Source organism: Harpia harpyja, chromosome 4, assembly GCF_026419915.1.
Source record: "Harpia harpyja isolate bHarHar1 chromosome 4, bHarHar1 primary haplotype, whole genome shotgun sequence".
NCBI lineage: Eukaryota > Metazoa > Chordata > Aves > Accipitriformes > Accipitridae > Harpia > Harpia harpyja.
Window position 1 is genome coordinate 48,301,853 of NC_068943.1, and position 17,838 is coordinate 48,319,690.

The following is a 17,838-nucleotide window of genomic DNA, read 5'->3' on the forward strand; positions in this document are numbered from 1 at the left end:
GCCTTTGATGTTGCTGGGAAATGGTCCATGGCACAAATAAGTTTGACGGTTTACAGACTAAATTCCAAAAGTCTAAACATAATACTGATGAAGCCAGTAAGGCACACAAGGAAAAAAAAATTTCTAGTAAATTACTAAAGGGTTTCCCTCAGAGATTCCCTCCATCACAGAAAAAAAATAATCAAATAATCAAATACATCATTTATTCACTTAGGGGGAGCATTTCTTTCTTGCATTGTGATCATTTGCAAGGTTAGCATGTACATAAGAAAAAAGAGGTAAACTTTAAAGCACACCTGAATAATTTTAGGGAGCATTTCTCCTCCATTTTTTGTATTCTGAACAGCAGTTAAGTATTTCTTTTCAAGAAAGAAAGTAACAAGCCACTTAATAAAAACAACTCGAGCTGCCATATATGGGATTTTTGTGCTATAGACATTTTCATTGTTTCGTGTTGCAGTAATGTATACTGGTCTTGGTCTTATATCAGGAATATCTGGTGAGGTAAAAAGAGAAGATAAAGAAAAACTAATCTTAAAAAACTGTAATTGCTTCCAGACTCTGGTTAAATGTATTGAACATGTCACCAACAACATTTTCTCCACACGAAATAACAGATGCAATGACTGACTGCTTTTATTATATTAATACTTACATTCTATCATAATTTTATTACTCCTAAAGAAAAGAACATAAAAGAACAGACCTTTCCTGAAGGTTATAATTGGTATCACGCAAAACAAAGGAAAGAAAAAGAGAAGGGCTGCAAAAAGGTCAAAATCTGAAACAAAGAACTACTCCTACTACAATGTAAGTTAATTTATTAATAAACTCTGTGAAGTTTATAAAAAGTACAGTGAGAAAGAGAAGATAATCTTTGCACTACCGAGTGTTCCAGAGCTAAGACGACAAAGGATACTTAGCGCATTGGAAAGAAAAGTTACCTTGGGTGCAAAGAGTACTGTACAAGCTGAAATACAAGAAAGAAAACACATGGGAAGAAGTGGAAGACTGCGAAGGGAGATAGGTTGGGTCATAATTCAATCAGATGCTTAGATTTAGGGGAAAATCACTTGTACACAGCTGAAAAACAAGGAAGGGAGGAAAAATCCTCATTCAACAGAACCATAGTGATAAGCCAGCAGGTAACAGAGATGCTACTGAGAACAGTCACCATTATTTCCTTTTCTACTTAAAAGACAAAATTCACTACTTACCAAGAACAGGTTTGTAGAGGTTGGTTAGCTTTGTAAAAGATGGAAACAAGTGAGGAAGATAGTATTTTCTAAACAAGGTAAAGAGAAACTTAAAACCAGTGTCTTGGTTCTCCTTATTCTTCCACTCTAAGCTTGCAGCCTTTGTTATGGAGTTAGAGAAACAAACAAAAAGCTTTAAGTTAATGTGTTACACTGACAATGATTCCACATTGAATACAAAAGATAACGAGATAAAAAATTAACGCTGTCCCAGAAAACTTTACAAACTGCAGTAAGAATATGAGATATTGTCATGTGGGCTTTAGCATATCAAAGAAAGCAAGTTCATTAGAAATCAGCGTATTTGTGCTGTTCTAATGCAGTGAAGCACAGAAAATGCCATATTAATGTTTTTAACAGATTTGCTTCTTACCTGGAAATTTAGACAAAGTTACTCTGGGCTACACTTTTATCACAAATATATTTTTGATAAGAAACATACTCAATGCCCATGTGGTTGCACACACATATGCCATACTCCTCTGCAAAACTTGACTCAAGGTTCAAGTAATTTCCACTGACAAGGAAGAGGCTGACATCTAAGTTTATTTTTAAAGGTACTCTTCCGTTCTTGCATAGATCACCACAGAAGTCATACACGTACTTTCAAGTTGCTATTCACCAACAGTTTTGAACTACAATTCCTTGGAATACTGTGCCAAATTCTGACAGAGTTGCTCTTTTCATATTAAAACACCTTCAATTTGGAGTAAGTTGCATGTCACCAATACAGGTGCATTTTCTTTATTTCTATAAGAAAATCCAGTGCAATTTCAAAGAAAGGTAAAAGTAGACATCTCTACAATGAAGCACATTTTCCACTGATGACTTAAACCTGCCTGGGTTTTAGTCTCTTACATCACTTCTCTTTTTGTGAAATGCAAGTGAGCACTAAAAGTGTTTCTCTTTTGACACATACTTTAAATTCAGGCCCACCTCTTTTTTTTTTTTTTAAGCAACACCAAAAGACTACAGGATTCTTCAACTTTTTTTCAGTAAAAGCTCTTCGAAAAGCCTGTCCAACTGTATATAGCAGATAACAAGTTCACTGAACCTATATCCAAGATGATAATTTATTAAGTTAAAGAAAAACTGACTTGTTTACATCAGTCACATGAGATTTATTTAAACACATTTTCTTACTGTAATCTGTACTAGATCTTTTTCCAATCTCTAAAAGTTGTGGAATTTGCAATATCCTACTTTTGCAAAATACACATGTAGAGCTTGGAAAAAAGGACTACTGAGTTTTTGTATCATTTTATTTGTTATGCAAATAAACTGACTCATGCTAAATTCTACCCAGTCACAGACATAAATTTTCTTGAAGATGCAGATTTGCTCTGTGTTCTGGCTCTGAGCGATCATTCTGCACTTGCACCAGATTATTTTAATCTTACCTCTTTTCTGTAGTAAGGTTACTGCCCAACTGTGCTCCCCTCTACCAAGCAACACAAATAAATGAATGTTGATGAACCACAATGCAATTAGATTTATAGTGCAGTCAGTTTTTTCAGATCCCAAACACGTAATAAGCGTATAAAAAGAACAGTGAAGATATTTTAACTGAAGTGTTGTGAGACTCTGATATGTAAGACAAAGAGTGCCATGCAGGAAGGTGATCATTTTATACAGCCACTTTTCAAAATAAAACATTTATTCAAGATGACAAAACCCCTTCCAAATTATCATTTTGGTCTTGCGTTTTGATACAAAAAAAAAAAAAAAGTATCTCAAACTATTTCATTGTCTTTTATCTTTTTTTTAATACTGAGTTCTTTAATGTTGATTGTCTATACAGTTTCCACTTAATTTAAAATGTTGCTTAATTTGTACTTTTTAAATACATACATTATCTTAATTTCTTTCCTGTACATATTAATCTGATCTATTTCTAATTAAAATTTTTGATGTGCATGTTACTTGCATCCTTTTAAAAAAATCTCAGAAGCCATCTCTTCTTTTTTTATCTCTTTCTCCAGTGGTCCTTTACATGTCTTCTCAGCTATGTATGTGTCCAAAGAGAACAAATTGCATCTTTACCCCATATCAATTTTCTAAATGCGACAACAAGCACATAAAATAGTCGGTTATCTTGCAAGTTTGGATAATGTTCATTAATTCTTACCACAAGCGTGAAAAGCTTATTTTCACCAGAAATGGCACAAGGAAATACCTTTGGGATGATTTTCCTTTTAAAAACAAGAACAAGAAAGTGCAGAAGACAGCTTCTTCCTCAGGAGGGGCAAAACCAGCTCCGTATAGATACAGTGTAGACTTAATTTTCTACCACAAGTACATTCCTCCAAATATGAATAGTTAAAAACATATCCTCCACACCTGAATTACCATGTATTTTAACAGTAGCTGAAGAAAATAGCAGGTTTGGTCTTCAGCGATTTTCTCTCCAGAAACAGCTGGCAAAAGTGGGGTTATTTCTTCTGGAAAAATCTTAGCTAAAATAAAAAAAAAAAAAATTTTAACCATAGCAAGCCTGAAAATAGTTAAATAAAAGATATTTTCTATAAAAAGATTAATTTGAAAATAATCATTAATGCACTACCAAGTTGTACAAAGTCGAAGCCCAGTAACTGCTTGGGCTTCCCGTTATTTCCCCAAGTCCTATCACATACAATCAAGGATGGCACCAACCTCTGATTTACTGCAGTTTGGAAGGGTTAACACAAGCAATTCCTGCAGATTAACCAATAAACTGTAAATCTACACACCTGCTTATTTTGCAAGAACATGTTCATATAGCTGCATCTCAATTGAATTCTGTTCTCAGAAGTTCTGAACCCAGAATGACAAGATCAGAAGGCTATACAGCTGCAACAAATACAATAGCTCAACAAATTCAGTACATCTCAATTATAAAGACAAATAGTATCATCCATGTGACAACCTCCCCACAAGAAACTCTATAGCTCTACAAAGACCTCGGTGGAACGGGGAGGCAATATGCTCATCATGGAAATTGCGTTCATTTACTCACCGTCTGGCAAATTAGGAGGACTAATGAGGTTATCTAGTGTACAGGGACCTCGTGAGGACATAATGGGTGGAAAGCCAGGCACAAGGCATGCAAATATTAAGATCTGCTCTTCCGCACAATTAGTCTGAAGCGCTTGAAGCCAAAGAAGAAACAGTCGGATTCCTTCACATCTTATCTACAGGGGGATGATTTTGTAGAAAAAAGGATAATAAAACAGATTTGTAAGTACAGTAACACAGTTAAATAGTTAAGAAAATGCAGGACAAGTACTTTCATCCCAGCTATGTGCTAGTGAGTCTTTCCATCATACCAAGAGTAATCACATTATTAATTTAATCATGAGCAGAGAAGGGTGGAAGCAAGCTGTACCCAAGGTGGTGGCACTCCAAGGAGACAGCATTACCACTCCAACTTCAGAGGCTCCTGGGGCCAAATGCATCTTGGCTAGTCTCAAGACTCAATCTTAAAAGGGGCTCTGGAAGTACAACAGCAAGTGTAATGCACAACCAGGGAGCTGCCAATACTTTGTGCCCTACGAAGTCCGAAATCTTTGCCCCACAGAGGTCAATGCAAGATATTGTCCTTAACATCACTGAGATCAGAAGATTCTCATGAAAACTAAGATGCAACAAAACCACCCAAGGTAGGGTATTTAGTAAGTTTACTAAGTTTATTTACTTATTTTTTTATTAACAAGACACAATTTTAATTTTAGCAATATATTTAGAAAAAGAAAAACAGATTTAAAACTCTTTGGCAAACAAGAAACCAACATGCTTAATACAGTATACTTAGCGCTCGAGAGATCTGAAAAAATAAAGTATTAAGCAAAACATATTGATACCTTCTCCAGGTAACTTTACAAAGGTCATTAGAACAGCAAAATGACTGAAGAAGATAAACATTAACATAATCTAGGATTAAAATAACAAAATTTATTATTAAAAGTTGAATAAATAGAATTACAAAGCCTAACAATCTGAAAAACACTGATATTAGAAAATTATGAAGTAATATGCTTCACAAGAATTGAAGTGAAAAAAAGTATGAATACATCATCACAGAGAAATACCTTGAGAGAATTTCCAGTGTGCAAAAGTTTCTTCAGAATCGACCCTGGATTAGAAAAATTAAATAGGCACATATCAGATACTAAGATGGTCACTTTCCACCAGAATGTTTTTTTTTAAAAAATACTACAGAAAAGGCTAGTTTAATGCCATTTACTATGTGGCTACTGTGCTGGTGTTTAAGAAAAAGAAAACTCTGGGGTGAGAAAACCCAAAGTGAATCGAATTACAATCATCATCATCATCGGTGTTATATGATTAAATATAATGTATCTTTACAGTGAGGTACTTTGGTTTTAGTCAGGTGACAATTTCTCAAATTATTTTCATTAAAAATAAGATATCTAGGGGAAATTTTTACTTAACTAGATTTGGAGAAATCGAAAAGTCCAACTTGTAGGATTAATACTCTCAAATACACTAATATTGACAATAATGATAAGAAAAAGATGCTAGCAATCTATACCACATTCATGTCTATAAAATACAACTATTAAAATTACAAAATATTTTGATTCTGGTTTTAGAAATACCAGGCTAACTGCCCCTAGCTTCAAATGTCTGACCTTAAAATCAGAGAGAGATTATACATCAAATGCTTCAGGTAAAAAATGTTTTTAATCCAATTCTGAGAAAAATAACATGATGTAGCTCTCAGCTGTTATTTCTCCTAGATTTGTGAATTAGGTACATTCCTTAAATGTGATCCTTCCCTCAAGATCTCACCATTTCACAGTATTAAATGGACATTATTAACATACACAGCAAATACATATTAATGCATGTGAATGTTAAGCAAAAAGCAAATCACAAAGTACAGCTGTAAATAATTGCACTGCCAAATTTTGTAGCTTATTTATTGGACACAGCTAAAAAATTATCCAAATATGACTATTCAAGAGAAGCATAAATATAAAGAATACATTAGCTATAAAACAACTGACTAAAACCAATTTGTTCTGGACTAATTCAGATGAAATGGTAGTAAAGTGGTCAAGCAGATGTCTCCTTTTATTTTTGTCAGTACTAACTGGAAATGTGACAACAGCCCTTTCCTTGACCTTTAACTTCCACTCATTATTTCTTCTGCAACAGCAAATTCATTGTTCTGATGAAAAACATGGCAGATGATGAAATAGTGCCGGAAACCAAACCAAACAACGACGAAAAAGTACTACTTAGAAGAAATATAACCCCCCCAAAGTGGCATAACATTTACTTTAACAAACAGCAAAACAAAATGTTGTGACCACTTTGGTAGCACTCAGAAGCAGCATTTTCAAAGTAGTGATGAAAATCAGAGATATTTAATTCGGAGGAAATTATCAAGTTAAAGTACTTCATTGGATTTCAAGGTGCTTTGACTATCAAAATAATTGTATTTCACCTTGCAATATTTCTGCGCTCATTTAACTCTAGCTTTATTCAACCTGGTCAAAAAAAGGAGAGGAATAAATTTTGCTTTCAGACTCCTCTACATGATCACAAGATCAAAACATTCACTATATATGCACTGTAGGCCACAGGGAATATTTAAATCATTAAAAAGTTGACTGTCTTCAAACTAAAGACAATACAACTTTTTTTCCCCATCACATTAGTGTTCAAATCTAATTCTAAAATCTAGTTGAAAGTCCTATACGAACACTTCTAAAGAACATGACAGTTGTTCAAAAAAATTAATCCTGCTTTTCTAATTTAGATTTCCAAAGTTCATGAGTGACTAAACCAAGCCTGTTAGATATCTATTACGTTTATGCTTAAGAGAAAAAACTATGGCAGAAGAACATGAAGTGCTTTAAGCCAAGTACTGCAAGTGCGTGCCTTACTAAGTTGGCAACTTTATTTTGCTCTTTTTTTATGCATGTGTTGCAATACAATCTTCAGTTCCGTGCTTATGAAGCCTTTTTCTGCAGAACACCTGCCCCACAAAACATGCAGAATGAACAGGAGACTAAGGAAAAAAAAAAAAAAAAAAAAAAAAGCAGAGCTTTACTAACTCCAAGACTTCTCTCTGCTGGACTCCTCCTATTCCTTCTCTTGCTCCAGAAGCCTGAATACGTACAGCAAATACCGTAGAAGTGTGGGGAAAGAACGGATAGTCTCTTGGTTTGCCCAAGTGAGTGCCATCCATGGGTATCTTGTGTCTGTCATGGCCAATGTCATATTCTAATGTGATGCTTGGCAAATCCTCCATTATGAGGATCAGTAAAAGATAGCTGGGGCTAAACTTGCAGAAATACCACGTATTCATAATTCCATTTATAAAGGCCAATAAAATTGTGAACCACTCATTAAAAGAAAAATTGATCAGTAAGAGCTACTAAAAAGTTTATATTTGTCCTTAATCTCTTTCCTTCACTATCCCAGCTCTAAATCGGAAATTCCTCATTTAATTTCCACAAACAGTGTGACAACTGCGTTTCACAAATATTAATGAACTGAACTGCACAGAGAATACAGGAATATCACAGAAGAAATTAAGCTCCTGTTACTGCAGCAGTCCGATGGTTTGCATTCAGTTTAGCACAGCCTGTGCTCAACTACCAAACAGCCACCTATTCACAGCCTAAGTTTTACAGAATAAACTTCCAGGAAGAGGCAAAGAGCAATATTTAGTACTACGGATTTGTATGGGCATCTCGTATATGATCACTTGCAAAAGACTATCATAATACAAATTTGCAAGAGAGTCACATACAGATTCCACAACCCTCAACCTTAATTTTTGGCATTAGTCTGTGAATACAAAGGGAGACCTAATTAGAAAAAGGTGTGTTCGTTTATAACCCACATCATCTTGATAGCTTCTAGCACATGAAAGAGAAAAAAGGGAAGAGGACCCAGGTAAATCCAAGAACGCAAAAATTTAAAGAGCATTCATGCAAAATAAAAATTAAGCAGGCAACCAAAGCCACACAAAACAAGGGACACATAAAGCTGTTACAGCAGGTAAAAAGATATTCCATTTGCTTCGAGAATTTTCAGCTGCAAGTCTCATGTGTAAGTACTATTTGTGTACAGGCAATACTAGGGATTCTGTGGTTAACAGGACTTGCAGAACCAGGGAAGTGACTACAGAAAACATTGATGTTATTTGTACTAGAATGTTTTTAAACCATTCCTTCTTACCTATACTGCGAAAATGCCATCGATAAAAAATCCTCTCAGGTAGTAGCTGCAATATTTTCTGCAGGAAACAAAACTAAATAGTCAAATTTTCCATAATAAACTGGCTCATTCAAAGGATACATAGAAACTAATACACAAGACATAAATGAAATGGTAATATATACAGAGAACACAATAGAAAGCAAATACCTATCATAGTAAGGACTCCTGCCCAATACTTTACTCTCTTGTTACAGAGAAAGATACTTGCAATAGTCCTGAATAAATACCACAACACTGTCATGAACCGCTTTCCCACTACCTTGCAAAACCCTAGTATTCCAGAATATAAACTGATTTCTAATGAAGTTACAGATTTCTAAGCAGCTCACTTTGGGTTACATTTTTCTGAAGTGCCTGGTAATGACTACTGCTAGATGGATACAGTCCAGATTTTGAGCTTCTGGGGCTTATGCCTGTCTTTTCATCAACTAATGGAGTCTGATCTCCCAGCTAAGGTAGAGATGAACAGCGGTGCAGTTATTTTTACTGAGAGATGATTTACCTGTGTTTTCAGCTGGTGAGTGAAACCGAGCCAAATTACACAAAGCTAGACTAATTTAATTCACAGCACATGCAGTTAATAAAGCACTTATGTGGAATAATATGTAGTGGCCTGCCTCTGTAGTTTTGGACTGATCCTAACAGAGGCAGATCAAACAAAGGAAGAGGTTGTGGTCAAACCCATTCCCCCTTAGTTTTGTTACGCTACAGGGCACCAACAAAGCAAAGCAATTTAAGCATATGCTTAAGTGCTTTCCTGAATGGAATCTTATAATCTCAGTTGCAAAGAACAGTTGGGGCTACCAAATGTTGTTCTTTGTCAGTTTAGTGGATGGTAATGCTGTTAAATAATCTGGACAAATCAAAACTATTTGGGGGTCTTACTTGGCTTTTGAAAGGACTTGAAGTTAACAGGCTCCAAGACACCTTTTCTTCCTTTTTTTTCCCCTCTTTTAAACTATTGGCAGTATAGACTAGGGCTCGGCAAGTAAGTGTATTAGTAGTACAGGGCAACTAACTTAATACTGCTCAGCCTCTCAAAAAAAAGTGAGAGAACAACATGGTTTCACGTAGATTTCACAGAAAAATGCGCCTGGATCTTACAACTTCTCAGACATTGAAGTACAAAATTAAGAACATATATTTAAATGGGAAACTAGTTTTCAACATCTACTTTTGGAAATAAAACTAAATTAAACAATGTTACAAATTACTAACAGTCAGAGTTCCTTGTAATTATCAAACAAAATCACTGGAACAAACTTCTGCACAACAAAGCGCCATTGCTTTTTCAGAAATACTACATGCAGGATGCAAAATGAATGACAAGTCATTTAAGCAACGGTGACCCATTTGTTGGTTTTTTGCACATAAAAGCTCACAAGAGGAAATAAAGCGTCACAGCCAAGAAAGCAAGAATTGGCATTTTAGGCAATCCTTCAGAGACGGCCAACACATGAATCATTATTGCTGTTAAAACAGTATGCTTGAGAGATGGAGTAAGACAGACTTTTTTTATTTTTGACAACAAAGTGCTTCAGAAATTATATACAACACTCAAAATAGAGTCTTTTTGAAAATGGAACATTCCTTTCTCCATGGCAGAAGATGGAAGTCATGACAAGTTCATAGACTTAGGGAACTAGACCTCAGGTCACACAGACAGACTGGTCTTCCTTCTCATATTTACCACAGCGCATGCTCCCCAAACAGTATTTGGCATTTCTAAAAGTTTACCTAGAATAAAAATATAAATCAGGCACATCCCTTCTATGTTCTGGCTGTATTTTGTTTCAGCGTTAGACCCACAGCTCCCTCCCCAGGACACTGTGGCAGCAGGGAAGGAAGGAGTGGGCGGCTGGTGGCCAGAGGTCTAGCTCCCCGTCCATGGGCAGGAGGAACACGCTTGGGATGAAGGATCTGACTGGCTAAAAATGAGGCCATGATTCACATTTGGGCTTTACCTGTTAGTTAAGGACCACGTTTCTGCCAATCAGATTGCAGGATCCACAGACAAAGAATTATCATTATCCATCTAAATATTAAAATACTAGCAGCCCACCACTTCAAGACTATTTCTGACATTAATCTTTACCTAACTTGGCACAGGGCAGAAAGGAGCTTCTAACCTAAATCATGAATACTTCAAGTCACTGCAAGAGTGGTGGCACTCTGCAGGCAGAGTTCGGTCTGTATCCAGGCTCACGTTAGACCGATCACACACTGCATGCCCAAAGCGCACAAGGAAAGGCTCCATTAAACAAAACCCTAAGACAAACTGGCAGCAAAAAATGGTCTGAATTCAAGTATCAGAATACACTGTAGGGAAGAACCTTCAAACATCTTCACGTTTATTATGGAAAACCAGACAAAACCACATATATTTTGTTTCCATTGTTTAAGTCATTATAAGAAGTACAGTAGGTAGGTAGAGCAAAACCAATTTCTTTTCACAGGCCACACTAACGAGATACCTACAGCTTGGCTTTGGATGTAAATTCTCTCTCATTTGTTTCAAAACATTAACTTTTGAGAACCAATTGTATTAAACTTCCAAAAAACCAAGCACCACTTCTGTACCAGAATGCTGTATTAGAAATTTGTGAAAATCTGGTAATACTACTAGTGAAAATGCATATCTTAGTATATGTCAAATGATACAGTAAAATTCTTTATTGTAAAACAAAAATTATATTTAGAAAATACAAGTCTACTTCACTAAAAGTCTGATGTATACTTAAACACCAGGCATAGCATACTCATGTATTATGAATGAAAGTTTGTGAAAGTAATCTGATGATGTACAAATAAATTTTCTTTAGTTGCCAAAAGAAACAATACATATTTCCCAAGAGCTTCAGCAGTGTTCTTAGAGTAATTTTACAGTTTACACATCCCAATTGATTCAGGATCAAAATAAATAACCACCACTTGTTAGCTGTTTCAAAACACAATAGTGCATTGAAGGAAGCTGGGGTTTACTATGCCCTCTCTGCAAGATGCAAAGCATGTTAACTGTTATTTGGGAAAGGCCAGACACATGACAGCACGCAATAAAGGCAGTATCTTATATTTTACACAATTTCACCTAAACTTGAACACAAAGCTCACTTCCAGAAAGTGAACTATGACACAGTGTAAGCTGCATAAGCTGATAAGGTGGCAAAGCCACATAATAAAGACCCATTTTGAAAAAGAACTTAGTAACAACTCTTGCACCCAAGTGTCAGTGAATTTTAGGTTATGCTCAGAGAAAACCTTGAAAACAAATGCTGTTGTAGAGTACAACCACCACCAGGAAAAGCAAGCTTAAACTTCAAATTGCATGAAGCTGGGAGAGTTGGGAAAGAAAAGAACACAGTTATTTTTAAAAAAAACAAACACGCAGAATCAGACACCCATGTCATTTGACTGAATCAAAAAAATTCAAGGGTTGAAATAAATAGTAGAAGGACAGAAGTTCCTATCTGAGGAAATCTTCCATATCCCAAAAGCTTGTCATATAGCAAAAACTGAGACACTTATTTCTTATGCTGTTCTCCTTTTCAGCATCTCAAAACCAGGAAAAAAAATATAATATATGGATGCACTTTGAAAAAATGCAAAGATGTGATTAATCACCTGCATGGTACTACCAAATAGTAAACAGAAGTCATTTTTAAAGAAGCAAATTATATTGCTAACAACACCTACTGAAGATATGAAAGCTTTGCAGCAGATTAGAATGAATATAAATAATCTACATTCAGAGTCCACATTTGCTCCCGCAATGCAAAAATAAGTTATCATGGTTAAAAGTCTACACTATTAAATAAAAACTTCCAAATGTTACAAGTTAATTCAAAGTTACAGCTAGAATGCCTGTTAATAATTCTCGCATGCGTGCGTTAGAGTCCCCAGGCTAAGATGGTGTTACAGTGTGACATAAGAACGCGTAAGTCATGAACAAGCTCCAGTTGCTGTCCTTTCAACTTAGCATTTCCAAGAACATTTTCTACACCCCCCCCCAACCCCTGGTGTTCTACAAAACGCATATTGCTATTCCTATAAAACAAATGATAGTTTCTTCCACTCCAGCCTAGACTTTTAGCAATACTGCTGTGAATCCAAACTGGCTATTGACATCTTGTTTCTAGTTTCACAGTACACTAATAAGAAATATTTTAAGAAACCCCACAGTGCGAAATAATATTGCTTTTTCAGAAAACACATAGATCTATTTAATGCTTAGTGCTTTGCTGCATCTATATGGTAATCCATTATAGCACACTTGAAATAGAAATTAGGTATTACTACTGATCAACACATCAGGGTATCTGTCAGTTCTTTTAACTGATTATCCATAGTTCTTTTTCTTCTGGACTTCCTGCATGACTAGGAATAATGTTAAGTTTAAATCTTAGTTTACACAGGATGCTGCTTTTTGAAAGATACATCTCTCTGATAAAAGTAAAACAAAAAATACCAAGGTTTGTATTTCAACAGATTCACTCTTACTTAAACAATACTGCAATTTCTTTTTAAAAGTCTTTTATTTTTGCCAAATTTGTTGAATCATATCATCATTGGTTGCTTTGCGCCTATTATTGTGTGCTGCGCTACCCTGTTGTAGAACACAGAGAAAGCTAAGGCTGTTATCAAATCTTACATTGAAGATCCCTACAGCCTGAATGTTTTCCAGCTTAACTTACACAAAAGTGAGACAATAAGCATTGTTGTTCTGCCTTCCAGAGCTACAAGAAGCTGTTCAGTAACATGCCATGCAGAATCTCTTATTAAACAACAAAAACAAATGTGTTCTTGCTGATTGAACATGCTCTCAGAGGCAATGTCAATGACAAGTTCAGAATAACGTTCATTCCAGCAGAATGGATTCTGAGAAAAAAAAAAAAAACCAAACAAACCAGCTTTTTCGGTACAACCTGTACATGATAAGGAGTTTCTATTAGTCAGTGGCAGGTGGATCTACTTTAAGCCAAGTCAAATGTAGAATAGCTCTCCTGTGCCTCTGTGTTCAAGTACTATTCGGTGGTATCTCCACAAGAGTTTGAGTGTTCAACTACTAAAATCTGCAGTAGTTGAGAAATTTTCCAGCTACTGTTCACCAATTTAGTTGCAGCCAAGAGCCCAATGAAGTCAGTGTGCCTGCAACAGTTCAATCTAAATAAAGGGATACTCTATTTATTGCATTAATAAATTATTCACAGTTATTCGTTGAGGGAAAATGTCTCCCCAAAGCACACAAGACACTTATTCTTGCCCTAGGCATAACATTAAACAGTAAGATCTCTGAAGTCGAACATGTGAAACAATATAGTTAGAATTTACAACAGAATGCTGTAAGAATAATGACAACGTTACTTTAAGAGCAATAAGGGATGAACCAATCAGAATTATGGCAGAACAAACTGTAAATGGTTCAAAAAGTAATCTTCTATGTGTAGGAAAGAAGGGCTATAAGCAATTTTATTGTTATAAACAAATAAGCCCTTTCTACTCTATTGAGCTTGAAAATCAGCCAGCCAAGTCTGTGTGAGAGACTTGAGGTTAAACAGTGGAACTGGTAATCACAGTAGGCACAGGGAACCAACTGAAAAGCTGTAACAAAACCTATAACCTGAATTTAAAGCTGCAACTCTTAATGGTAATTTGATTTCAAGTGTAAGATAACCTGCAGATGGGGAAATTAAGCCACTGAGCTGTACAGACATGAGGAAAATGGAAATAGTAACAAGAAAGTTAAATAAAGGGGAGAAGTTAAATAAATGGGATAACCCCAAGAAATGGGAAACCAGGACCTGTGGCAATAAGAACTCAACAATAACTTGACTTGATTATTCCCTGTAAAGAATTTTACAAGTATTTTTCACATTGGCCAATTTCAATACACAATTTATTTCTGCAGAATTCAATTTTACTCAGTTTTATTCAAAATGTAGCAAGTAATTAGGAGCAACATCCTAAGATACGCAAACCACCCTAAGAAAATGCTACAGATACAAAAGAACATCCTTCTGCACATTCAAAAAAATAGCAACACAGCAGTAAAGTCTTCTAACAGAGTTATGAATCTAAAAGTACTGAAAGTTTCACTGATGCAGGTTTTTATGACATTGAAAATGACCTGCTAAAAATCATCACTGGCTTTGAGATTTGTTTTAAGCTGCTTAACCAATATTACTAATTCACACAGTAGTCTATATAAAGTAGACCTAAATGTGGTAGAAGAATTCAATATTTAAAATATCCACAGCAATCTTAGTCCAGAATGAACAAAAATTATACATTTTAAAAATTATATTTATGTGCATTACTAGGCAGTACTAAAAAAGAAGCGTATATTCCTAAGCTGCATCAGTGCAGAGAGCTATCTGGTCACCCATCATCATAGCAGGTGTTCCTCTGACAGATGCAGTGTATTTACTGCGTGTGCTCTGTAATCTACTTTTCAAAAGGGTTGCTAACAGACTATAGCCAATTATAAACCTATACTGAATTATCATTAGCATTTGCAGAACAAGTAACTTGTGCACATCTGCAGTAATAAATTTAGGCTATACAGCTGCTTCTGTAATCATTACGTTCACATTCTGATAGCAGACCAATCCATGTTTCAATTGATTTATACCACATCTTAAATCTTCTGAGTATGTGGCCATTTGTAGTTTATATTTAGATGTGCTTCTAAGGACAACAATACTGTATTAAAACCAGTAGCTACTGCTACAAAATAGAGAGCTCGAAGTATGGTTGGGCAAGTTCTAATATTGATTATCATCTCTGGAAAAATGCTTAGTGTTATACAAAAGCCAAAAGCAGACCATGAGTTTGAGTGTGTAAATACAAATACTGCAGACTCTATTAGCACATTTACATTATTTTATATCCACTTAATATTTAAAACCACCTGCTGTGTACATACTCGGGATACTCCAAATCAGACCTAGGAATGATACACTACAATTTTGCTGCTGAACTTCTAAGAAAGGTCAAACAGACTGCTCTGTCTGTTCCTGTTTATAACCAGAGCTAGCCTCTCCTCCTTTCAGCAGGGCAAGAGGCATATGGGGGAAGGCTAGGCTTGACAGATAAAAGGGTCTATAAGCACAATCACAGCAAGGCCAATATGAGTTACATTAGATACCTTTCCAGAGTTATCATTCTGTAGATTCTTAAAAAAAAAAAAAAAAAAGTGCTTACTCTGTGTCTGGACCCAGCGACTTACACCATTCACATTTTCACCAAGTTCAAAAAACCAGAAGTTCCATACAAAACATAGACTTACAGAAATTAAGAGATTACAGCATAAACAAAGCTTTTTGTAAAAACTATATGAAAGACACACTATGCTTTTATAAATAAGGACCTGTGAAACACAAGGGCACCCATACTGAGAAGCTTTCAGCACACATATCATCTGTGGGAGGTGGGAGTACCTAACCCATCTTCTCGGCTATCTACAAAACTGCAGAGAGACCTGAACTACACTGACAGTATCTGAAAAACTTCTACCAAGAATAGCAGCTACTGTAAGTGCCTTTGGGAAGCTTTACTACATTAGAAAGAGTATCTGAAGAATTCTAAGAATAGAATATTTCATACAGTGAACATGTTAAATCAGTGTAATGAATTTTATGACTGCATCAGCATAAGAGATGTGGCTGTTCTTAACTAATAAAGCATAATGATAGAGAATGGAAAGAAATTGATCTATGTACTATATCAAAACCATTAGCCTGCTCTTATTTCATTACAGATAAAAAAAAAAAAGCAGTGTCAGAGGAATCAGTATCTGATGCTGCAAGGAAAAAAATACTATATTATTCAAAAACAAAAACCAAACAAGCCTTCACAATCAAATGATGGCATAACACTTTTACAGGACCCAGAACACTTACGTAAGCGTAGTGCACCTTTCCTGAGTTCTGTGACAGACTGTGCTCAGCTGACAGCTATAACAAACAATGCCCTCAAATCAGAGAACAGCGATGTAACAAACTATACTAACATGTTCTGAAAATATACTGCAAATCTGGAGATAACTAAGCCTTACCAAGAAAAAGCAAATTTGTTTTTCACATCATTTGGACCTTTTAGCTGAAACAGGGAAAAATAACACAGATAATTACAGTTGCTGTGTCATTTCATGAATATCTATTTGGAAAAAGGCCAAAGCACCTTAGAGAATATAAAATTAGATCTAAGAACTTGGTAATATTAATTGTAAAAAAACACTTTACAAAATGAACTGTTAACCCTTCATATTACTCCCTTTTGATTAATATTTCTTCTATGATTAATATGTTGTTTGATGTTATTGTTGAGTCGCCAAGCTATGTAGCTGATGTCTAAAATTAAGACTTCAATAAGTTACAACTGAGTCAATTTTCAGAGGATTTGTGGAAAAGGCATTTGTTACTTTTGCTTAACATACACACTAGGTGTCACTCAAGAACAGCAGCAAAATACCCACCAAACTACCAGAAAAGGCAAAGTCAGTTCCTTTCATAAATATTTTTATTGATTTTTAAACTGTTAACCCTCAGCACCTGAATTCAGGATTTGTTAATCCTAAGTAATTACCTATTTAGCTAATTAGAAAACTCTAGGAAACCTCCGGCTCATGCTGACATCAGATTAAATATGGCAAGCTTAACAATCAATTAGTTTTGTTACCTATGGCTTACAATATGAATTTTTAATTACTTGGCATTTACATTTTTTCTTGTCCTGTGTTCAGACTGATGTATTCTAGGTCTGTGCACCAGAAGGCCTTCTAAAAAGCTGTTTTCCTACAACGCATTAAGTTATCAAATGTTAGAGTTATAAATGGATTGCAAACTTACTTCCAGTAGATAAACACCATGGAGCTGATCTCCTCAAATTCCAGACAAATACCTTAAACGATTTCTTCTTCCTAAAAGCTGTTGATGACTAGGCTATAATATAATTCTCCATGATTGGGACCCAAAGCAACACTGTGTTCATATATAACTAAGTATTTTTTTCTTCTTCATACAGTATGTTCTCCTGATGTTTTTAAGCAGTATGAATAGCCACCCATTTTCAAGACACAGGAATGCCTATTTATTCACTTTAACCTTGTGAGTAAGCATTAGCTCTTTTCCATTCAATAACATAGCCACAGAAATTCAATTACTTATTCAAGACCACAGAGTAAGTGTATTAATGAGCTCCCATTAAACTGCACAGTCTTGCTCAGTAAATGCAGTGATACCTTCTCCACGGGGGGAGGGGAGGGAGGAAGAATTTGTCCTGCCCCAAATACAGTCCTAGCAGATATATGAGCTCATGTTCTTTGACATTGCCTCATGCAAAATCC

General features: G+C 35.4%; 1 protein-coding gene across 9 annotated transcripts in view; it reads right to left on the reverse strand.

The window, feature by feature from the left end:
• Positions 1 to 17,838, reverse strand: part of RALGAPA2 (Ral GTPase activating protein catalytic subunit alpha 2) — a 136,921-nt gene that overhangs the window by 107,380 nt on the left and 11,703 nt on the right. For 8 of the 9 annotated variants that reach the window (XR_008234687.1, XR_008234689.1, XR_008234688.1 and 5 more), the window contains exons 4-9: positions 8,454 to 8,511; positions 5,324 to 5,367; positions 4,252 to 4,426; positions 3,597 to 3,712; positions 1,218 to 1,356; positions 297 to 496 (exon numbers count right to left, since the gene is read on the reverse strand). Coding sequence is in view for 5 of the 9 variants with exons in the window: in XM_052783861.1 (XP_052639821.1) it covers positions 297 to 496; positions 1,218 to 1,356; positions 3,597 to 3,712; positions 4,252 to 4,426; positions 5,324 to 5,367; positions 8,454 to 8,511 (732 nt within the window). In the remaining 4 variants the exon portion in view is untranslated. The remainder of the gene's footprint in view (positions 1 to 296; positions 497 to 1,217; positions 1,357 to 3,596; positions 3,713 to 4,251; positions 4,427 to 5,323; positions 5,368 to 8,453; positions 8,512 to 17,838) is intronic. The other variant, XM_052783865.1, reaches the window with a different exon arrangement.